General features: G+C 48.0%; 1 protein-coding gene across 2 annotated transcripts in view; it reads right to left on the bottom strand.

The window, feature by feature from the left end:
- Nucleotides 1–19,277, bottom strand: part of TCIRG1 (T cell immune regulator 1, ATPase H+ transporting V0 subunit a3) — a 66,349-nt gene extending 47,072 nt beyond the window's left edge. Inside the window, exons 1-5 of one of the 2 annotated variants that reach the window (XR_016313627.1) lie at nucleotides 19,125–19,277; nucleotides 10,339–10,463; nucleotides 8,861–8,939; nucleotides 7,636–7,865; nucleotides 6,305–6,390 (exon numbers count right to left, since the gene is read on the bottom strand). Coding sequence is in view for 1 of the 2 variants with exons in the window: in XM_089683710.1 (XP_089539836.1) it covers nucleotides 6,305–6,390; nucleotides 7,636–7,865; nucleotides 8,861–8,939; nucleotides 10,339–10,455 (512 nt within the window). In the remaining variant the exon portion in view is untranslated. The remainder of the gene's footprint in view (nucleotides 1–6,304; nucleotides 6,391–7,635; nucleotides 7,866–8,860; nucleotides 8,940–10,338; nucleotides 10,464–19,124) is intronic. The other variant, XM_089683710.1, reaches the window with a different exon arrangement.
- Between the last annotated feature and the right edge of the window lie 5,369 nt (nucleotides 19,278–24,646).

The following is a 24,646-nucleotide window of genomic DNA, read 5'->3' as shown; positions in this document are numbered from 1 at the left end:
TCCAGACGTAAAGAGTGCCCCCTTGTCCTCTGTGATGACCTCAGGATGAACAACACTACACCGAGTTCACTATATGAACCACTGATGTATTTATACAAGGAGATCATATCCCCCTTATGTATTATACATGGAGATCATATCCCCCCTTATGTATTATACATGGAGATCATATCCCCCCTTATTATACATGGAGATCATATCCCCCCTTATGTATTATACATGGAGATCATATCCCCCCTTATGTATTATACATGGAGATCATATCCCCCCTTATGTATTTATACATGGAGATCATATCCCCCCTTATGTATTATACATGGAGATCATATCCCCCCTTATGTATTATACATGGAGATCACATCAGCCCTTAATCTCCTCTTCTCAAGAGAGAAAAAATTCAGTTCCTCTAATCTTTCCTCGTAGCTGATCTCCTCCATGCCTCTTATCAGTTTGGGGAACTGGAGAAAGTAGAGAGAATGGCAACCAATGTTCTTTTTAGTATATCAACTCCATTGTTACTTTTGCACAGTTTAGTCCAATTAGGTTTGTAAAAAGTAAAAAAAAAAAAGTTATAGAAATATTAAAATTCCTTTTAGTTCCTTTTTAATTGAAAAAAAATGTGTTACTTTGCCCTGTATGGAAAAGCTGATAGTGTCTATAACACAAAGCACCGCAACACACAGAAATACATGCATTAACATGCAAATGTGAATAGATCCTGATTATTGGACTATTGTGCAGAGAGCAGCTGGAAAATGTTGGTTAAAAAAAAATCAGACACAAACTGAACACAAGGGCGAGTGCTTAGAGAAGGAAGCAGCTGGCAATAAATGGTGAGAAACCAATTCAATATATAAATAAATAAAAAAAGTGCACTGTTAATATTCAAAATCACACTAAAAGATTCCTCTATACATCTGAATTCATGAAAATCAAATAAATAAGTGCATATAAAAATGTACATTAATTATATAAAAGAAAACAAAAAAAATGACATAAAAAAACGTGAACGCCATTCTGAAGTGAACGTGCAATAAAGAAAAACAACTGTGTGTGACAGTTCCAATAATGTCCAAACGAAGGGACATCCAAACAGTAATCTCTGTTAATAGTGCCCCATCAGTGCAGAGAAACAAAGATTTCACATTTTTGTTTCTTTGCATTGATGGAGCACTATTAACAGAGATTGCTGTTTGGGTGTCTCTCAGTTTGGACATAATTGGAACTGTATGTAATTTTGGCTTTTATATAATTTATTTACGCAATTTATTTTTTATATGCACCTATTTATTTGATTTTCATGAAGTCAGGTGTATATAGAGGAATCTTTTAGTGTGATTTTGAATGTTAGCGCTGCACTTTATAAAATTTAATTTGTTTGTCACCATTTAGTGCCAGTTGCTTCCTTCTCTAAACGCCCGCTTTTGTGCTTTTGTGTTCAAACTGAAAAAATAAAAACCCAGACACAAACTGTGTCTGTTTTTTTTACCAACATTTTCTAGCCGCTCTCCGCACAGCAAAAATGAGTCCAATATTTAGGATCCATTCATATTTTGCGTGTGTTGCGGTAAAAAGACAATATCAGCTTCACCATACAGAGCAAAGTAACACTTTTTTGAATAAAAAAAACAAAAAAAAACAGACAGTTTTACTTGAGGAATTTTAATATTTCTATAACCTATTTTTTTTTCTTTTAAACGTTTTACAAACATAATTACAAAACTGTGCAACATTAATTTGCTCATTGGTCAACTTTAAAATGTGACTGGAAAAAAAAAATTCTCACTAGATACTTCTCCATTTCTAGGGGAAACAAGAAGTACAATAGTTAGTTTTCCAAGAAGTCAGAGGAAGTAACATGTTCCAATACTGACCAACACCCCAAGTTCTGTAGGTTTCAATCAAGGAGCTGTAAACTGGGTGGTAGTTTTACTTCTCTAAAAAAAAAAAAAAAAAAAAAAAACAACTGACAATACTAAATTCACAACTGTCAATTATTTTGACCTTCTCCTATTTAAATCATTTTATATATACAGCAATCAGTTCCTTAAAGGGAAAAAAACCCACTGATGCCTTGCTTGCGCTTTGTTCCCTTTCTGGATGGTGGGAGGGGCATGAGGCTGGGAAGAGGGATAAAGCTGGCCATCGGCGCATCAAAATTTGGCCAATTCAGCAAGGACTCGCCAAGTTTCAATATATGTGTGGCCCTCCCCATTTAACCATCGACTTTTGTCCAACAAACGAGCTGCAAAACATTCGTTGATCAGCAGCTACAGCCAAGTCCCAGTCCATCATTGGAACTGGCTGCCTGCAACCAGAGAGGCACCTGGCTGAAGAGGACCAAGATGGACCTGCTGTATGACACCTGAGCAGATCACTGGATTTGCTGGCCGGTGAGTATATGTTTTGAGGAGAACCCAGGAATACAAGTATGAGGGAAAAGAAACATAAGGGATGTATGGGAATTTGAAACTCAGAGCTTACAATTAAAGTCCACCTATCATCGGTGAAGCATGGGAGCTGCCAATGCTGGCCTCATTCTGAAAATGCTTGTTGCCTGTCTGTACCTGGCTTCAGTCCTTTATAGTCACAAACCCAGACCTGCTGTAAATGAGTGTCAGAAAAGTATCAAGAGTCCCTATCTCTAGGCTTGCTGCAGGTCAGCAACTCCGTAAGAGGTGAATCCAAACATCACTATGATAACCAGGCAAAAAACATGGTCAAAGGTCAGCAACGGAAGCCCCCATAAAAGTCCCATGACAGGTGTTAGAACATTCCACTGGCTGCACACGACTGTTGACTTCATAGTCAAGCCAGGTTCAGAATGACAGTCCTGGATGTACCAGTTTCAATTATCTATCTATATAATTTTATTTATTTTTATAATGTGTATCTAAGGCGGAGTTTTGAACCATTCATTTAAAATTGTTCTTAAAAGGATAGGTTCACTTTTTTTTTTTTTTACATTTCATAAATGCACTATTGATGTACAAAAAAAAATATTTTTTTTTATTTATTTATTTCAGGTACTTATATAGCGCCGACAATTTATGCAACGCTTTACATATATATTTTACATTCACATCAGTCCCTAACCCTCAAGGGGTGTACAATCTAAAGTCCCTAACTCACATTCATACATACACATACTAGGGCCAATTTACCTACCAGCATGTCTTTGGAGTGTGGGAAGAAACCGGAGTACCCGGAGGAAACCCACACAGGCACAGGGAGAACATGCAAACTCCAAGCAGGTGGTGCCGTTGTTGGGATTCGAACCAGCGACCCTAGTGCTGCCAGGCGGAAGTGCTAACCATTTAGCCACTGTGCTGCCCCACCTAGAAAGCCTTGCAACCACAGTTAGAGTACCATGAGTGCAATGCCGAGGCTTCTGCAGACTCTACTTCTGAGTTGAAGTCTGTATCTGAAGTACGGAATAGCTGAGAAAGGACGGCTGGACTACAAATGATGTGATGACAGCACGCTACGAAGTCCAGCTGCCCTTCTAAACCTGACACACATAGCTGAAAGTGTTCCACGAGAACGCGCTCAGGAACTCTCCCAGCTGATCTGGGGATCCTCTCACTCTATGATCCCAGGAATCCCATTATAAGAGCCGGGCAAGGACCACCAGAGTCTGGGAGGATGTGGGACGAAACTTGCTGCCCCAGTGCAACAGCTACACTGCTCCCCAGATCCAGGGGAAAGGTGCAGAACTTGTGTGTACAGAAGCGACATGCTTGAAGTCTGGGGCCTAGGACACATCTACACAAGGTTGTACCGACCATAGCAAAAACACCTACATGAAAAGAAAACGCCTATAATATTTGCAAATCTGTTAAAAAAAAAAAAAAAACAACCCCCCCCCACACACGCTCAAAAGTCTGAAAAAATGCTCAGCATTAACCACTTCTGCACCGCCCTATAACAGAAATACTGCTACCGGGTGGCACGGGTGCGTAAAATCACATATACATATATATATATATATATATGAATGATATTGCAGATCCAGGTAGGGGGTGCGTGCCCTACCCACGCCGCCATTTGTGGCCTCGGCTGTCAATCACCAGGTCACGGCTGGTGATTCCCAGCCGCCAGCACTCAGTGATCTCTGAGTATTACCGTAGGGCATCAAAAGATGTCCTCCCAGAACGCGCAGCATGCACCCGGCACGGTCTGTGATCGCGGTGTCCTTTGGACACAGTTGATCACATGATATGGTAAAAGGCCAATCACAGTGGCCTTTTGCCATGAGATCAGCTGTGCCAAATCCCAGCTGACCACTATACAAATACACTTGCTGGTTATCGCCAGTACTTTCCTCATGCTGTCACAGGGGGTCAGGAGCTTATGGTACTGGGGGGGGGGTCAGGAGGGCACGGTGCAGGGAGATCAGGAGGGCACAAAAGTAATTTCCCTATGCAGAGCAGGGAAACTGCCATGGCAGAGCTGCATGTTCTGGTGCTGGTGGAACGAAACAGTACCTGGTTCCAGAGATACCAGTGATAATACGGCAGGTGTCCCCCGGAGGAGATGCCGCTGTAAGCAGTTCCAGCAGCCAATGGGAGTCCCGGGAAAGGGGTCACCCGAAGGCCAGAAAAGACAAAGCTGTGAGCCAGAAATGATGTCACAGTGCTGGCGGAAGAAGCCGGTGGGAGCTCCGCAGGATGGAACTCTAGCTATGTAGTGGTTGAGAGTAAGCTTGCCCGCTCTGCAGCTGTGAGGGAAAACAGGGTCAGTAACATGGGGACCTGCTCGTGATCTACCCGTCACCCACCCGCAGTTGTGACAGGTAGATTGTGATCCTCAGGTTGCTGACCCCCGCTGTACAATATACACATTTTGTTACATGATTCATTTTTATGCAAATAATTTTTAAAAATGGAATACATTTTTTGGGATAATTTAAAAAAATTAAATATATATATATATATATATTTTTTTTTTTTTAAATCACACAAACATATACATATATCTTGCAGAACCTGCCCTTACTATTGAGACAGAAAGCTAGAGGAACTTCTCCATTCGGTTCTCATTTTGTTGCTGTCACTTTGCAGGGGTTGGGAGGGAGACAGTGGCATCACTAGGGTTGGTGTCACCTGGTGCTGTAAAACATGGTTTCACCATGTCTTACTGTCCCGCCAACTGGCACTGCTCTCCCCCTCTAGCCTGTCACTGTGCTCTATCATGCTTCTGCAGAGTGACAGCAGGAGCAGGACAGAGCAGTAGACATTGAGCAGGCTAGCACATCAGGATCTCTTCTATCCAGCCTGCCCCAGTGCCCTGCAGGGCACTGCTGGGCAGGCTAGTTTCCGGGTTCGATGGTGTCTCAGGCAGCCATCAGAAATGTTAGGGCCCATTACACAGCTTTAGGCCTGGGCACTCCACAGGTCTGACCACCAACATTGCCCAGGGTTTGCCCACTGGCCGTCCCACCAAATCTGCCCACTGGTCGTCCCACCTTCCCTCAGTACACTCACTTTTGTTTTAACACTATTACAACTTAATATATGAAAATTAAAAATGTATTTCAAGTCATCAGTGCTTTTAAGATTTAACTGTAAGGAATTATAATCTGGCCAAAAAGCAGCATAGAGACAGCCTCATTTATTCAGCAAAGAAGCAGCCCCATATAGTCAGCACAGACACGGGCCCCATATAGTCAGCACAGACACGGGCCCCATATAGTCAGCACAGACACGGGCCCCATATAGTCAGCACAGACACGGGCCCCATATAGTCAGCACAGACACTGGCCCCATATAGTCAGCACAGACACTGGCCCCATATAGTCAGCACAGACACTGGCCCCATATAGTCAGCACAGACACGGGCCAATCCAGCACAGACACGGGCCAATCCAGCACAGACACGGGCCAATCCAGCACAGACATCCACATATATTTAGTAAAGGGACAGACTAATCCAGCAAAGAGCCAGCCCCATATATTCAGCAAAGAGGGCCCAATTCAGCAAAGAGACGGCCCAATCCAGTATAGAGACATCTCCATATATGCAGAAAATACACGGCCCAATCCAGCAGAAACATCCCCATATATTTAGCAACGATACAGCCCAATCCAGCAGAGAAGGCACAATCCAGCAAAGAGACAACCCAATATAGTTACACTGGTCCAAGGTATAAAAAAAATTCGATACTTGAAATTCTAAAATGTGGAAATCTGCATGTATTTCAGCGATGTATTATTTTTTCTGTTTTTTTTTTTTTTTATTTTGTCTTGACATGAGCTTTAAAGATAAAAATCAAAGTGTTTATCAATTGTGTGCAGCAACTCACCTGACTCGGAGGTCCTGCCTGGAGCTTACTGTAGGGTCAATCAATGGATCAGTGTCAGCTCTCTCACTAAAGGTTTCAGACTCTGGCTAGAAAAATGAATTCACAAAATCGTCTATGTAATTTGCATCACAATCTTGTTATACAGTGTTTGTAGGTGCAAGTTAAGTAACTCTATAGAAAAACAGAGGCTTAAGCTGGCCACACCTGGTATCTCCAGCCAGAAAAATGAGGTGGTTGGAGGAATCCTCTCCTTTTCCCCCGGCCAGAACATTTTATTCTGACAACATCTATGGAAAATTTTCCAACATGTCCCTTCAACATTAACATCAGTCAATCAAACAATTGGCTTCTGTCAAGTGAGGATGACCACACACTGATCGAAATTCAGCGTTTTTTTGCTGAACCGACCAAATTTTTACCAGTTTAAGGCCAGCTTTACAGCTGTTGATTTTATCGGTAGTGGCAATCATTCCTTTTGTTTAATTGTAAACAAAAAGCTTCCTATGAAATGATTAGGCAAACTCGATGAAAAAATAAATGCAGGTGCCTAAAGGTAAATGTGCATACATGCAGCAGCCTTCAACTCCCTGCCATAACATCTGAATCCTGGACTGTTCTGATGCACATAGCTACAGTACTCCTGGAAGGGTCAAAACTTGCATGCTTCCTCCCACATCTACACATTGGCCCTTCACTATGAGGGGCTATCTCACTGGCAAAAAAGGAGGCAGGAATGGGCAAGCAAGCTCTGACACTACTAGAGATACCAAGGCATTGCCCTTTAAAATGGCCAAGCATTTAGGCCAGCTTTGGGAATGTGGATGCTGCTGAACATATGTACAGGAACTTCTCAGTGGCTTCTTTTTTTTTTTTTTTTTTTTTTAACATTTTAGTAACATAATTCAGATATGTTGTGGAAGCCGGCCTATGGGAATCTCCAGGAATCATAACTAAAATTAATCACTATAGGAATATCTTATCTTCAGACTGGAGCTGGAAAACGTGGGAGCTTTTGTATCCCAAATTTGAACCCAACTGGTGTGTGTACTTTCTGGGACAAACAGGTGATTTTTTTACCAGTTCACCAGGGCACGGTAGCGGGTGTGCAGAATCCAATAGGATGCACAAAATCCTGGACATTCAACAATCAGATAACACAGGGCATTGGATAGTCCTCTGTTGGCCTGGTGACCAATGATCAAGCTCCATTTTGTACCTGGCCATGACCTGCAACAACTTTAATCCCATTTGGCCAAATCCTAAGCAGTTTGGTAACATCCTACATTTTTAGGGTTTAAATCTTGACTATTTCACCGAATGTCATAACTCACCAATGGTCCTGTGAATCTCTGACTCTCTCGCAGTATATTGGCGTACTCTCGCAGCTCTCGTAGGCGTTCACGTAGTGTGAACCTGTTCCCAGACACCTCCCTCAGCTCTTTTGCCAATTGCTCGGATTCTTCTTGAATATTCAGAGCATCTTTGGGTGAAGGAGCCAGCGGAGACCCTGAAAGAACCTTTGGCTGTATTCCAGCCTTGCGCAGTTCCTGTTCCAGGTACCCTGAAAAAAATAAGAACCACAAAACTAATATATTTAGGTAATGCCTGCATTTTTGTGACTCCTCCAAGCACCATCCAAGTCAAAACTCATGTTCCAGCTCCAGCTGTTATGTGAATGGGGGACAAAATACTTTTAACCAGCCCTGAAGCAGCTTATTCCAATCTTCCCTTCACTCTCTTTATTGCCAGGAGAAAAGAAAAGAAGCCACGTGCATGCTACAAGTCTATCCTAATCAGAGCTTACATAGGGCTGAGATTGTGCTCTACGCGTTTCATGGTGGAGCTCCTGACTAACCGACGAGCACCAGCGGTACTGTATAAACTTGTGTTTTAAGGGCTTTATTGCCCCCTTTTATTAAAAGGGAAGTTCTTGCACAGACGGATTCCCATGCAATGTCTCTAACCATCACGTAGGACATAACACAAGGTTTTCTTCTTCCTGGTTGTCCACTTCGGGGCTGTAAAAGCTCCATTATCTGTTCAAACATTATCTCAATTTGAGTGACCCTTTCACTGTTCACCAAGACAAGTAGTCTGGGCAAAGAGCTTGTCACTCAGGCCTACACACACACACTTGCGGCTTCCTGCAGCACTCGACTCTCCAGGGATGGGGGGGCCTTGCTGGCTACACTGATACTCTTTTCTACATCACTACATCAATCAATCTCACACCTGCTCATATACACTTTTAGGATAGGTTCACATCTCTCTGGGTGGAAATACGTGCAAATTCTCATACATTCCTGACCTGCAGAGAAACACAATGAATTTTAGCAGAAGCACGGGGATGCCATTAAATCCTAATGGCAAACCCACAAATCAGCAACTGCTGCACACAGTTTACTGTATTTTAGTAAAAGGGGCGAAGACATCTTGGCTTGCTTATGGTAGAAAATTCTCCCCTGGAGCCTTGTTACGCTAACAATTTTCCTATTTAGATGCTCGGCATAAAGAGTTTAGGAAACCCAGTTCTGAAGGAAATGGCCCCACACTCACCAAAGGTTGTCTCCATGTCATCGCAACGCCGAATCTCAGAGACATAACGACGCTGAAAGGCGTTAACATTTTGGTTGAGCTGCAGAATTTAAAAAAAAAACAAAATAAACAAGAAAAAAAAAAAACAGTATAATTAGGAACTGGACAGAAGAATCCATCTTTCTTTGAGTGAACTTATAAGACAATCTTTAGGACTTTCAAAATGCATGTAAAGCCTAAAATCAACTCAGCAAAATTATACCACTGAAAGTGTTCTGTCTGTTTTGTATATACTAGATGTTCAATAAATGTGAAAAATACCAGTTGATCCTGCCAGAAATCTTGTGGGCTGATAACTTTGCACTATGCCGCATGCTTTTCAGTTACATTGACCCCAGCTATCCAGTGATGGAACAAGATTCTTTACTACCAAGGCAAAAAGTGCACCTCTAACTAATGAGCTATGAACTACTTCAGCAGCAGAAAGGCTGCCTTTTTGTGCCACCTACTGAAGCACCCAAGGATGGTGTCTCCTCTGCCTAAACCTCAGCAGCCATCTCTGTGGTCCATCCAAACACCTTACCCTATGTTATAGAGAAGAGGGGGGAGGTGTTCTGTAGTCCTAATACTTCCTGTCCCAAGGTGGCAAGGCTACTCCTTTATAGGTACAGTATGGTAAATGAGCGTTGTTGTCATCAGGGGACAGAAGTGTCATCCATTAGAGTGCATGTCCCCAAACTCACACTGTCTGCAATTGGAGTAATATCTCTGCAGCCTGTGTCTCAACAGACATCAATGGAGCTGCTTGCACAGAACACCTTTGCACCTCTGTATGGATAATCATGGCCCTCACATGGAGTACGCATTGATATGCCCCAAGTGAACAAGGCCTAACACTTACTGTAACTGTCAGTTGCACCAAGCTTCTTGGCATAGTTGGTAAATAACCACACTTGTTTGTCTTCTGTTCAGACACACTGTCCAATTGCCTTGTTGTTCCCAAACATCATACTATCAAGGCAACGAGTCAACGGCGCGTGGCCACCCACCTCCCACTCAACGGCGCGTGGCCTCTCCCCCACTCAACGGCGCGTGGCCACCCTCCCCCATCAACGGCGCGTGGCCACCCTCCCCCATCAACGGCGCGTGGCCACCCTCCCCCATCAACGGCGCGTGGCCACCCTCCCCCCATCAACGGCGCGTGGCCACCCTCCCCCCATCAACGGCGCGTGGCCACCCTCCCCCCATCAACGGCGCGTGGCCACCCTCCCCCCATCAACGGCGCGTGGCCACCCTCCCCCCATCAACGGCGCGTGGCCACCCTCCCCCCATCAACGGCGCGTGGCCACCCTCCCCCCATCAACAGCATGTTTTTGGCCAAATTAATCAGTTGACGGGAAGATTGTGGTTTTGATGCTGTAAACCCTCAAGTACACGCTAAAATAACCCCCGATCAATGACACCTATTTTCTTTAGAAACACATCACAAATGTACTTACATCTCTGAATTCCACCAGTCCATGTTCTCCCAGCTCACTGACACACTGATATTCACAGCCCGACTGCAGAAACAGCTGAGCCAAACACATCTCCTCCCCTCTGAAAAGGGAACCCATCTTGTTGTCTGCAAAAATAAATCAGAGGTTACAGGAGCAAGGACCAAATAGGAACAGAGGTTACAGGAGCATGAGAATGGTATGAAATCCTGACTGCAAACTTAGTACTGGTGTCAAAGTTGTTGCGATAATACGCTTTGTCAGGCCCAAAGGAATAAATGGTATAGGTGGTAATTGCACATGACGTGCACATTTTCTGGCCTAGCCTCTGCCCAGAGCCTGGTGTGAACCAGCCCTAAAAGTCCTCCCTTGCAGTGGGGCTGTACTTGAACTGCAAAGATTAACTGCTTGTTTCTATCTCGGGAACTGGTAATGGAGTTTTACTTACCTGATCAGACGCTCCTACGCACTGCTAGACCAATCCCTGCAGTCTCTTCTTCCCTGTACTCCGGCGGTCTAAGGTCAAGACCAGTGCAGGGCCCATAGCCCTACATTGGAACGTGAGGGACATTCCACTCCCAGACGCAGTCCTACTGCAAGGGAGGACTTTTCGTTTTCCCGAAGTTGGGCTTTAAAAGCTAAAGTTCACTTTTAGGAAGCTGTTACACCGATATTTACATGTTCCTAAGCATCTCCCCCACCCCATAACAGCAGGTAGGGGTTCCATCTCTGTCAAAGGTAAAGTCAGCTCAACTGTTGCAGGGCTCTGTAGAGACCTATGAATGCTTGCAGTGTCTGTAGAAGCCTGACATTGTAATCCCAATCTACTGATCGTGGTTGCAATGATGTGCAGGCTCCTGTAAAATAAACAAAAAATGCATTTTTTTTTCTTAAAAGTTGAACTTAGCCTCTAAGACTACATGCCGTTTTGCCCATGTGTGTCAAAATCTTGACATTTTCAGGCGCCTGGGAGGTACAGGTGCAGCATCCAGCCAGACTCTATGATAGGATAAAGTACATGGCTGGACCCTGCACCTTTACCCACTCTTGATTAAAGCCATACTAAAAGGTTAATTTTTTTTTTTTAAATAACATATGTTATACCTGCTGTGTGCAGTGGTTTTGCACAGAGCAGCCCGGAACCTCCTCTTCTCGGGTCCCCTGCAGGCTCTCCTGGCTCCTCCTTTCTGTAAGTTAGCCAATGAGGAGAGAGTGGGGGAGGGGCCAAGCCACGACTGTGTGTGTGAATGGACACACAGAGCAGTGGGTGCCCCCACAGCAAGCTATGCTATGAGGGCACCCGCTGCTCCGTGTCCATTCACACACAGAGCCGTGTCTTGGCTCCTCCCCATTCTCTTCTCATTGGCTAACTGGCTGTAATTGACAGCAAGTGGGAGCCAATGGCTCCCACTTGCTGTCTCAGCCAATGAGGAGGCAGAGACCCGGGATAGCCAAGGCTGTCATGGACATCGCTGGATCCCGATGAGGCTCAGGTAAGTACTGAGGGGCTGGGGGCACTGCTGCACACAGGTATTTTTTACCTTCATGTACAGAATGCATGAAGGTAAAAACCTTGAGCCTTTACAACTGCTTTAAAGCTTCATTCACACGGCCGTAAAAAAAAAATGCATATACAAGTCATTTCTAATTACGGATCTGAATGCAGCTGCATTGCTTTCAACAGAGCCATGCGTACACATGACCTGCTTAACACAGAATCCAAGTCTGCATCTAAGAACATGCGCTTTATACGTTTACGTTTGTAAGTAAATTAAGTCTAAAGAGGAGGAGAAGCACATGATCATAAAAACAAGAATTATTATACAGGATTTATATAGCACCGATAGTTTGCGCAGCACTTTACAATATAAAGGGAGACAGAACAATTACAATACATTTCGGATCTGTGGATTGGGGAGCATAATGGATCGGACTCCGATCCATTATGCTCAATCTGCAGATCCGGTCCATCCTGCGGGGATCATCAGCTTGCTTTAAAACTTACCTTTTCGTAGAGCGGGTCCAGTGTCACCCCGTGCGATAGGTGTCACCTGGTGTGGCGTGCACCCCCCGCACCTGCCTAGGAACGCCATTGCCTGCGAGTTTTGCTGCTGCATGTACTTTGTGTGCATCCAGCAGCAATCACCACAGGTAATGGCTGGCTGTGCAGAGAGCCGTGAATACCTGCAGCCATTGGAAACCTGCCATTACAGTGAACTGGGCCGCAGCAAGAATGTCCCATTCATACCGCTACAATTCGCAGTGGCCTATCATCACGGGCTTAGGCTTCGTTCACATGGCCGCAAAAAATGTACTGATGTATTTTCTAGAACAGTTCCTGCGTAATGATCAGTAAAATACTTGGGTATGAATGCGTAAAGATACCTATGCGTACATAATTTGTTTTTCTGATCACGTCTCCACCGAGCCGCAGCAGAGTTCTTTGATTCCTACTGTTACAATTTGCACCGACCCTAAATCGCTGGTATAAACGAAGCCTTAGGCTGTACGCATGCGGTGATGAATGCCCTGAATTCCTGCGTACCAAGCATGCGTCCCTGAACGCATATGACCCCGAGCACAAGTAGAACTTTGTGCAGTGACCTGCCGCTGCATATCTCAGCCAGTCATAAATTTCAACAGGGTTCTAGCGGCAGGTCCAAATGCTGGCACCTTGGCCCCCCGGGCACCGAAAAATAATGTAGTGCAACACGCATGGGACAGTGTTGCCAACTGTCGTATTTTTACGGCCAGCCGGTAAAAAACGGGCACTATTCTACTGCCTGTAAATGCCCGTAATAGGTAAAATGTACCAGTGAAAAATGGCTGTGATGGCTCGGAGCTGAACTGTGCATGCGCAGTTCTGGAGCTGCCAGAGCCAAGGCCACCCAAATGTATGTTCCGAGCAAGGGGAGATGCCATTCATCGAGATCTACACCAGGCGGTTCCATTGAGGAAGGAAGGTAGGTCACCCACTCTCCTGATTCGCTGCTCCTGGCCCGCTCCAAGCCCCATCCTCAATGACAGACAAGCTTAGACCCGTGTATGCACACATGGTACTCAGAAAATCAGTGGCCTGGCTCAACGAGCAGCTCCAGCTGGCCAACGAGCATCTCCTGCTCATGGACTGCAGACCCCCACAGCTGTACAAGTCGTCCTACATCAAAGCCGCCATCAACATGACCACCCCCGGCATCATGCTGCGCCATCTCAAGAAGGGCATTCTGCCCATCAGATCGCTCTTCACCCAGGGCGAGGACTGGGACACATTCATCCGGAGGTGCTGCTCCGACACCCTCATCCTCTACGAGGGCAGCGCCAATTGGAACAAGAACACCGGCGGGGAGTCCGTGCTAGGATTGCTCATAAAGAGGTTCAAGGACGAGGGCTGCAAGGCGTATAACCTCGAAGGTACCTACCTACTGGGGCACACTGACCGACAGAGGGACAGGCTGCATCATGACAGGGATATGGGAGCAAGGCAGCTGTTAGAAACTATGGGGCCCCTTACAGCCAAACTGAAAGCACCCCCTCCCCTTTACTATGCTTTAGTTATGAATGAACACAGTGAGTGTTCAGTACCAATCACTCATTGTGTTCATTCAGGAATGGAAGGGCTGGTAAATGTGACATATTTACAGGATCCTTCTCCCACTCTCCATCCTGAAGGATCCTATTGTGTGCTTGCAGCTACTGATGGAAAGAAATGGAGAAAAGCTGGAAGCCCTGTGGGGATGGGGGCATACAGAGAGGCCTGGGCAACAGGGCGAAAAGTATGGTGCACAGGGAGGATGATAGGTGCGGCGATTATTGGAACTGGGGGGGCAATTTACTGGAACTGATCCCCTTTACAGCTCTCTCTGCAGCAGCTGAAAGCCAGTAGAAGGGAGAGGCGAAGAAGCCAGCTTTTAGCCGCTGCAAAGAGAGCCATACAGGGGATCGACTCCAGTACGTGCCAGAGCTTCTCCCATCCTGTGGAGCTCTCTACCTCAATCTCCCTGGCTATCCCCTACTCTGGCTGCTTTTAAACAATCCCTGAAAACTCATCTCTTCATGGAAGGCTATCATGCCTCTGAATTGACATTTCTCACTTCCATCAGCTCACCCCCCACAGTTATAACCTTTTGTACCACTTGCCCCACCCTATTAGAATGTAAACTCTTATGAGCAAGGGCCCTCTTGTATTTTATTGTATTGTAGCCACACTGTCTCCCTTTATATTGTAAAGTGCTGCGCAAACTGTTGGCACTATAGAAGTCCTGTATAAAAATAATAAGAAATGCAACCCCTACGTTGTGCCATCCTCCCTGGCCACATCCGATTCATCCAGCTGCCTGGGCCCCCCACAGGAGGACTGGCGGTACCCCTTTATCCACAGCCCTGCATGAGAGGGACAGTAGTACAGTGACCCAAAAGAGGAGGGATAGTCTGTAGCATGACAGGCACATGGGAGGGATGGTCTACAGTAGCACTGGGACCCCAAAGAGGAGGGATAGCCTGCACGGGGACCCCCCCCCAAAGAGGAGGGATAGCCTGCACGGGGACCCCCCCCCCCAAAGAGGAGGGATAGCCTGCACGGGGACCCCCCCCCAAAGAGGAGGGATAGCCTGCACGGGGACCCCCCCCCCAAAGAGGAGGGATAGCCTGCACGGGGACCCCCCCCCCAAAGAGGAGGGATAGCCTGCACGGGGACCCCCCCCCCAAAGAGGAGGAATTGCCTGCACGGGGACCCCCCCCCCAAAGAGGAGGAATTGCCTGCACGGGGACCCCCCCCCCCCCAAAGAGGAGGAATTGCCTGCACGGGGACCCCCCCAAAGAGGAGGGATAGCCTGCATGGGGACCCCCCCAAAGAGGAGGGATAGCCTGCACGGGGACCCCCCCCCAAAGAGGAGGAATTGCCTGCACGGGGACCCCCCCCCCAAAGAGGAGGGATAGCCTGCACGGGGACCCCCCCAAAGAGGAGGGATAGCCTGCACGGGGACCCCCCCCCCAAAGAGGAGGGATAGCCTGCACGGGGACCCCCCCCCCAAAGAGGAGGGATAGCCTGCACGGGGACCCCCCCCCAAAGAGGAGGGATAGCCTGCACGGGGACCCCCCCCCCAAAGAGGAGGGATAGCCTGCACGGGGACCCCCCCCCCAAAGAGGAGGGATAGCCTGCACGGGGACCCCCCCCCCCAAAGAGGAGGGATAGCCTGCACGGGGACCCCCCCCCAAAGAGGAGGGATAGCCTGCACGGGGACCCCCCCCCCCAAAGAGGAGGAATTGCCTGCACGGGGACCCCCCCCCCCAAAGAGGAGGAATTGCCTGCACGGGGACCCCCCCCCCCCCAAAGAGGAGGAATTGCCTGCACGGGGACCCCCCCAAAGAGGAGGAATTGCCTGCACGGGGACCCCCCCAAAGAGGAGGAATTGCCTGCACGGGGACCCCCCCAAAGAGGAGGGATAGCCTGCACGGGGACCCCCCCCCAAAGAGGAGGGATAGCCTGCACGGGGACCCCCCCCCAAAGAGGAGGAATTGCCTGCACGGGGACCCCCCCCCCAAAGAGGAGGGATAGCCTGCACGGGGACCCCCCCAAAGAGGAGGGATAGCCTGCACGGGGACCCCCCCAAAGAGGAGGGATAGCCTGCACGGGGACCCCCCCAAAGAGGAGGGATAGCCTGCACGGGGACCCCCCCCAAAGAGGAGTGATAGCCTGCACGGGGACCCCCCCCAAAGAGGAGTGATAGCCTGCACGGGGACCCCCCCCAAAGAGGAGTGATAGCCTGCACGGGGACCCCCCCCAAAGAGGAGTGATAGCCTGCACGGGGACCCCCCCCAAAGAGGAGTGATAGCCTGCACAAGGACCCCCCCAAAGAGGAGGGATAGCCTGTAACTGGACCCCCAAAGAGGAGGGATAGCCTGTAACTGGACCCCCAAAGAGGAGGGATAGTCTGTAACTGGACCCCCAAAGAGGAGGGATAGTCTGTAACTGGACCCCCAAAGAGGAGGGATAGTCTGTAACTGGACCCCCAAAGAGGAGGGATAGTCTGTAACTGGACCCCCAAAGAGGAGGGATAGTCTGTAACTGGACCCCCAAAGAGGAGGGATAGTCTGTAACTGGACCCCCAAAGAGGAGGGATAGCCTGCACAAGGACCCCCCCCAAAGAGGAGGGATAGCCTGCACAAGGACCCCCCCCCCAAAGAGGAGGGATAGCCTGCACAAGGACCCCCCCAAAGAGGAGGGATAGCCTGCACAAGGACCCCCCCAAAGAGGAGGGATAGTCTGTAACTGGACCCCCAAAGAGGAGGGATAGTCTGTAACTGGACCCCCAAAGAGGAGGGATAGTCTGTAACTGGACCCCCAAAGAGGAGGGATAGTCTGTAACTGGACCCCCAAAGAGGAGGGATAGTCTGTAACTGGACCCCCAAAGAGGAGGGATAGTCTGTAACTGGACCCCCAAAGAGGAGGGATAGTCTGTAACTGGACCCCCAAAGAGGAGGGATAGTCTGTAACTGGACCCCCAAAGAGGAGGGATAGTCTGTAACTGGACCCCCAAAGAGGAGGGATAGTCTGTAACTGGACCCCCAAAGAGGAGGGATAGTCTGTAACTGGACCCCCAAAGAGGAGGGATAGTCTGTAATTGGACCCCCAAAGAGGAGGGATAGTCTGTAACTGGACCCCCCCCCCAAAGAGGAGGGATAGTCTGTAACTGGACCCCCCCCAAAGAGGAGGGATAGTCTGTAACTGGACCCCCCCCCAAAGAGGAGGGATAGTCTGTAACTGGACCCCCCCCAAAGAGGAGGGATAGTCTGTAACTGGACCCCCCCCAAAGAGGAGGGATAGTCTGTAACTGGACCCCCAAAGAGGAGGGATAGTCTGTAACTGGACCCCCAAAGAGGAGGGATAGTCTGTAACTGGACCCCCAAAGAGGAGGGATAGTCTGTAACTGGACCCCCAAAGAGGAGGGATAGTCTGTAACTGGACCCCCAAAGAGGAGGGATAGTCTGTAACTGGACCCCCAAAGAGGAGGGATAGTCTGTAACTGGACCCCCAAAGAGGAGGGATAGTCTGTAACTGGACCCCCAAAGAGGAGGGATAGTCTGTAACTGGACCCCCAAAGAGGAGGGATAGTCTGTAACTGGACCCCCAAAGAGGAGGGATAGTCTGTAACTGGACCCCCAAAGAGGAGGGATAGTCTGTAACTGGACCCCCAAAGAGGAGGGATAGTCTGTAACTGGACCCCCAAAGAGAAGGGATAGTCTGTAACTGGACCCCCAAAGAGAAGGGATAGTCTGTAACTGGACCCCCAAAGAGAAGGGATAGTCTGTAACTGGACCCCCAAAGAGAAGGGATAGTCTGTAACTGGACCCCCAAAGAGAAGGGATAGTCTGTAACTGGACCCCCAAAGAGAAGGGATAGTCTGTAACTGGACCCCTAAAAAGAAGGGATAGTCTGTAACTGGACCCCCAAAGAGAAGGGATAGTCTGCATATGAACCCCCATAGAGGAGGGATAGTCTGCATATGGACCCCCAAAGAGGAGAGATAGTCTGCACTGGGAATACAGTTGCCAACTTATCCCTTTAAAACTGAACACATATTAATGACACAGGTTCTGTGGCTGATTACTGTGGTAATTACACTCACTTAGTGCCTTATCTGCATTAACTAAGGCTGGTCATGCGTTACACAATGTGCTTGAGAATTTTGCTTTAGATTTACCAAAAAACATATAATATGAGGTCAAACCTAAACAACACTTTCAATTGTATCCTATTAGGTGGGCCCTTGCATTACATAGCTGAAGGTAAATTTAAAGAAAATTGTAAGAAAATGGTATAGTGTATGGCCACCCTTAGCCTCGAAACCTGTGTCATTAATGTGTTTGATTTTAAAGGGATGAGGTGGGAACCCCAAAGAGGAGGAACAGACTGCACGGGGACCCCCAAAGAGGAGGAACAGTCTGCATGGGGACCCCCAAAGAGGAGGAACAGTCTGCACTGGAAATAGGGCTGCCACCTCATCCCTTTAAAACCAAACACATAATAATGACACAGGTTCTGGGGCTGATTAAGGTGGTCATTACACTCACTTAGTGCCTTATCTGCATTAAATTAGCCCCAGAATCTGTGTCATTAATATGTGTTTGGTTTTAAAGGGATGAGGTGGCAACCCTAACTGGGAACCCAAAGAGGAGGGGTAGATAGTCCACACGGGGGACCCCAAAGAGGAGGGGTAGATAGTCCGCACGGGGGACCCCAAAGAGGAGGGGTAGATAGTCCGCACGGGGGACCCCAAAGAGGAGGGATAGTCTGCACTATGACAGGCATTGATTACCAATGTAGCTTAAATCCTTAAATTTGAACCTAAATCTGTAATTGTGTAACTATTGGAAATGCCAGGACCCGGCTCTTGGCTTTGCCAGTGAATGTTGGGGGTGGTGTCGGTGAATTTCAGTCTGGTAGGTTGGTGACACCGACATGGGACAAGCGGCCAGCGTGTACGAAGACAAAACCTTCCCTCTACCCCCCAAAACTAAAGACAAAGTGGATACACAGATGATAGAAAACTACCGGCCGGCCTCCATGCAGATTACTTCCCAACTCAGCTGATCTCTCCCAGGCCTGAACCCGTAGCAAGCAAGCAGCTGAAAGCCTGCGACTGTTCACATGTGAATGGCTGCCTACAACCGCCGGCATCAGCCAAGGCTTGCAGTCACATGGAGCAGGGCTAAGGGGGAACTTCCCCTATATTCACACTATATAGGAAATTCACATCTATGGTGGGCAGCAGGACAAAACAAAGACCTACCTGACCCAGGGAGCAGCACAGCCAGGCTGGCTCAGGAGTTTGCACAGATGACTTCCTGTGTGCTGGTGTCCTGCTGATTGTAGTGCTGGGGGAGGGCAGGGGACTGGGGGAAGGTTGTGTGAGGACTGTAGGAGCAGGGGGTGGACTAGAGGCAGACACACACAGCAAAAGGGCTGGATCTACATAGGGAAGTAGTGTGGTTGGGAAATGTTACCGATCACATGAGATTGATTCATTTAAAAAAGGGGAATTTCCACTGGAGGCTTGCAGATGTTCTTTTTATGGGTTTTTTAATTTACATTAATGTGATCAAAGCTACGGAAGAGCATCGGGGACAAGGAGAAATATGTGATAATTCTGAGATATTTTATCCACTTCAATACCGAGAACTGGCACCCCCTTCCTGCCCAGGACGATCTTTAACGTTCAGCGCAATCGCACTTTGACAATTGCGCGCTCATACAACATTGTACCCATGTGACATTTTTATCAGTTTTTTATTTTAGACTGCTAGGGGGGTTTTTGGTGGTATTTAATCACCACTGAGGTTTTAAATGTTTGCTAAACAAACTAAAAAAAGACTAAACATTTTGAAAACAAAAATGTTTTTATTTGTTTCTGTTATAACATTTTGCAAATAATTTTTCAGCTTCACTGATGTGTGCTGATGAGGATGCACTGATGGGGGCTGATCAGGGGTGGACTGACAACTCATGGGGCCTCCGGGCAATAGGGGATCATGGGGCCCCTGTGTCCTTGCCCAAACTCAAAAAAACCTATGAAAAAGGTACCAGGGGCATCTCATGGGGCCCCCTACTGACCCCGGGCCCTCGAGCAGTGCCCGAGTTTCCAAATTGTCAGTCAACCCCTCGGGCTGATGAGGATGCACTGATGTGTACTGATAGGCTGCACTGATGGGGTTGATGTGGCTGTACTGATGGGGGCTGATGTGGCTGTACTGATGGGGGCTGATGAGGCTGCACTGATGTGCGCTGATGAGGCTACACTGTTGGGGGCTGATGAGGCTGCACTGATGAGTACTGATAAGGCTGCACTGATGTGTACTGATGAGGCTGCACTGATGGGGGCTGATGAGGCTGCAATGATGAGGCTACACTGATGTGTGCTGATGAGGCTGCACTGATGGAAGCTGATGAGGTTGCATTGATATGCGCTGATGAGGCTGCACTGTTGGGGGCTGATGAGGCTGCACTGTTGGGGGCTGATGAGGCTGCACTGATGAAAGCTCATGACGTTGCACTGATGGGTGCTGATGAGGTTGCATTGATGTGCGCTGATGAGGCTGCACTGATGAAAGCTCATGAGGCTGCACTGATGGGTGCTGATGAGGCTGCAATGATGAGGCTACACTGATGTGTGCTGATGAGGTAGCATTGATGTGCGCTGATGAGGCTGCACTGATGGTGTGCTGATGAGGATGCAATGATGGGCGCTGATAGGCTGCACAGATGAGGCTGCACTGATGGGAGCTGATAGGTTGCACTGATGTGTGCTAATGAGGCTGCACTGATGAGATTGCACTGATATGCTGTACTGGTGGGCATTAATGGGGCTGCACTGATATTTAGGACGGCTTCCCTTTCCTCACACAGTGACCGTGTGTGAGGTAAGGCAATGCCTTATCAGCATTTGTTTACATGTGATCAGCTGTGATTGGACACAGCTGTGATTGACCCTTTATTTTGGTCCGTGATCAGCTGTGTCCAAAGAACACAGCAATTACGGAGCACGCCCGATGTGTGGGGTTCTGGAAGATGTCTGTAGTCGCCCTCCCAGAACTAGACGACTGCACTGTAGCTGTTTATTGACTTTAGTGCGGTGGGCAATCGGTCGCAGCACTAGTAAACTCTTGAATTAAAATTGTAGCTATATACGTAGTAAGTGTTACCTGTAGGTACAGTGAGTATCTCCTCAATGTGTGACAACAGCTAACTGTGTAAATAGTTGACACCAAATGCACATGTGCAGAGCATTGCGCCACAGTGATGACTCCCATCTCATGTGCGGAAGTGATGTCATCGTGGTCCAGCCATTCAAATGGCCAGAGAGCACAAACCCGAAAGGAAGGCGAGGTGAAGATGGAAGCAGTGACAGCACAGTGCTGGAGGGCTCTATTTTAAGGGCCCATTCACACGCTGTGCGTTCCTGTGCGATTCACATGCAATTTGGGCAATTTCAACCTGTTCATTTCAATGACCTGAAATGGCACTACACCAAAGGTAGTGCATGCAAAACCTTTGGAAATTCACTGCAACCGGATCCCATGGTCTCTGCACTGGTCTTCCAAATTAATGTTTCTGAACCCTTTTACCTTCGAGGAAACCCCTGGCAAGAAGTTTGAGATCTCAGGCAAATTCTGACCTACAGCTCACAGAACATTGGTGTGATCAGCGGGCTGGGATATAGCAACTTTTTTTTCTTTAAGAAATAGCATTAAACAATTGAAAAAAATAATAAAACTTACCTATTTTATGTGAAAATTGTGCTGTAGTTTTTTCTGCACAGATGCTCAATTCTGGGATTAACCTGAGATAAGCAGTGGACAGAGGACAGCAGGGCAGAGCACAGGAGGGATGGCAGGGCACATTATGGGGCACAATAGGGCAAATTGCATGGGGGTAAGCAGGGCACATTATGGGGCACTATAGGGCACATTACATGGGGGAGGGTGGCCACAGGGCACATTATGGGGTGCAATAGGGCACATTACATGGGGGAGGGTGGCCACACGGCACATTATGGGGTGCAATAGGGCACATTACATGGGGGAGGGGGGCTGCAGGGCACATTATGGGGCGCAATAGACAAACTGCATGGGGAGGGCAGCAGGGCACATTATGGGGCACATTACATGGGGGGAACATTATGGAGAACAAAAGAGCACATTACATGGGGGGCACAGGAGGGAACATTATGAGGCACAATAGGGCACATTACATGGGGGAGGGGGGCCGCAGGGCACATTATGGGGCACAATAGGGCAGATTGCATGGGGGGCAGTAGGGCACATTATGGGGCACAATAGGGCACATTACATGGGGGAGGGGGGCCGCAGGGCACATTATGGGGCACAATAGGGCAAATTGCATAGGGGGGGCAGCAGGGTACATTATGGGGCACATTACATGGGGGAGGGGGGCTGCAGGGCACATTATGGGGCACAATAGGGCAAATTGCATAGGGGGGGCAGCAGGGTACATTATGGGGCACATTACATGGGGGAGGGGGGCCGCAGGGCACATTATGGGGCACAATAGGGCAAATTGCATGGGGGGGTAAGCAGGGCACATTATGGGGCACTATAGGGCACATTACATGGGGGAGGGTGGCCGCAGGGCACATTATGGAGTGCAATAGGGCACATTACATGGGGGAGGGGGGCCGCAGGGCACATTATGGGGCACAGTACATGGGGGAGGGTGGCCGCAGGGCACATTATGAGGCACAATAGGGCACATTACATGGGGGAGGGGGGCTGCAGGGCACAATAGTCCAAATTGCATGGGGGGGCAACAGGGCACATTATGGGGCACAATAGGGCACATTGCATGAGGGGGCAGCAGGGCACAATAGGGCATGGGGCACACAGCTGGGCATATCACAAGGCACACAGCAGGGTACACTGTAGTAGCAATTTCCTTAAATGCAGAGTAGCTCGGGAATCAGCTGCAAAAAGACCCCCCCCCCTCTTGTCAATCCTAGGTGACATCACATACAAGCACCTGGGGTGGATGGGAGGAAAAGAGGGGCCAGCGGGAAGGACTGCGCTATGAGAGAGGTCTCTTTACAGCCGCTTCCCACGCTACTCTGCACGTGTTGGCTGAGACCCAATCTACCTGTCAGCTATCTGTGGTTAATGGGTAGGTCGCCACGGAACCCCTGGGGGCTTCTCGTGGAACCCTGGTTGAGAAACACTGTTCTAAACCATGCGATCAAATGCAGGCAAACGCACTGCAGACCTGCGCTTGAGGTGTCATTACCTGCAGTGCGTTTTGAACTCAGTGCATGAAACGCACATGGAGCACAGGTTTCCGGCACCTCCTTCCGGTGTGAACCAGCCTGGCAAACACTGTGCGTTCCTGTGCAACTCACATGCTATTCGGGTGCAGTGCAGATTCAGACCTTTCATTTGAATGGGCTGAAATTGCGCTGGACTGCACCAAAAGTAGTGCACTACTAATCACTACTGTGATTTCAAGCTGCGTTTGGGGTGTCATTAAGATAACAGTGACACCTGCTGCAGATCGCAAGTGCGGTGCATTTTGAACACGGTGCTGGAAATTCTCAGGAAACACCGCGTTTGCTGGAAACCCTATAGATAAGTTTGACATAATGTGCTAGGATGTGGTGCATACTAACGCATGGCATAACAGGGAGGCCATAAAAAAAAAAATAAATAAAAGTGGCAGACTTTACTACAGCTGAGAAAATAGGTCAGAATTCTATGCTATCTATTCTAGATTTCTGGGTCGGTTAACACCGGAACGTGGTGTGTATTTGCATGTTCTGCACATTCTGCCTTTGATAGTTTAGCTTATTAATTTCAGTAGGATGCTAAAAGCACAGGAACGTGCAAAAAGTAGGGCAGGCAGACTTTTAAAAAAATTGAGCTGCAAATAGGCAGTGTGTGCTAGGTGCATTTGCAATTAACAATTAATAGCACCCACATGCGTCTAGCAAGGGCAGTGAGTTCCCGCATAGTACAGGAATCACACTTGTTCTGCATTGCGTTCTGGTTGTTATCTCACAATTCTGGGCTCAGTTCACTAAACTTGTCAGAACTGTAACATATTATCTCAGAATTCTCATCCCAGAAGTCGGTGATAATATCTTCGTTCTGAAATATTTCCCCTGCAGGAGCAAATTACATCAAGCTTCGCTGGGTTCCTCTGGATCAACTGTGGGTATAGAATTCTAACTTTTTTTGTTAATGGTTGAACTGGATGGACTTTTGTTCAACCACTAACCATTAACTATGTAACTATATCTTATTATCTTATCTCAGAATTCTGAAATACTACAGGATTATTAAAGCTTAAAGTGTTACTAAACCCAGGACCCTGCATTCACTATATCTGGACTCCCCAGACCCTGCATTTACTATATCTGCTCTCCCAGGACCCTGCATTCACTATATCTGGTCTCCCCGGACCCTGCATTCACTATATCTGGTCTCCCCGGACCCTGCATTCACTATATCTGGTCTCCCAGGACCTTGCATTCACTATATCTGGTCTCCCAGGACCCTGCATTTACTATATCTGGTCTCCCAGGACCCTGCATTCACTATATCTGCTCTCCCTGGACCCTGCATTCACTATATCTGCTCTCCCCTGACCTTGCATTCACTATATCTGGTCTCCCAGGACCCTGCATTAACTATATCCGCTCTCCCCGGATTCTGCATTCACTATGCCTGGTCTCCCTGTACCCTGCATTCACTATATCCGCTCTCCCTGGACCCTGAATTCACTATATCTTGTCTCCCACAGTACACAGAA

Source organism: Staurois parvus, unplaced genomic scaffold, assembly GCF_062004578.1.
Source record: "Staurois parvus isolate SC_StPar_1 unplaced genomic scaffold, SC_StPar_1.0 ptg000320l, whole genome shotgun sequence".
NCBI lineage: Eukaryota > Metazoa > Chordata > Amphibia > Anura > Ranidae > Staurois > Staurois parvus.
Note: the sequence above shows the minus strand (reverse complement) of the source record. Positions and strands in the feature narration are given on the sequence as shown.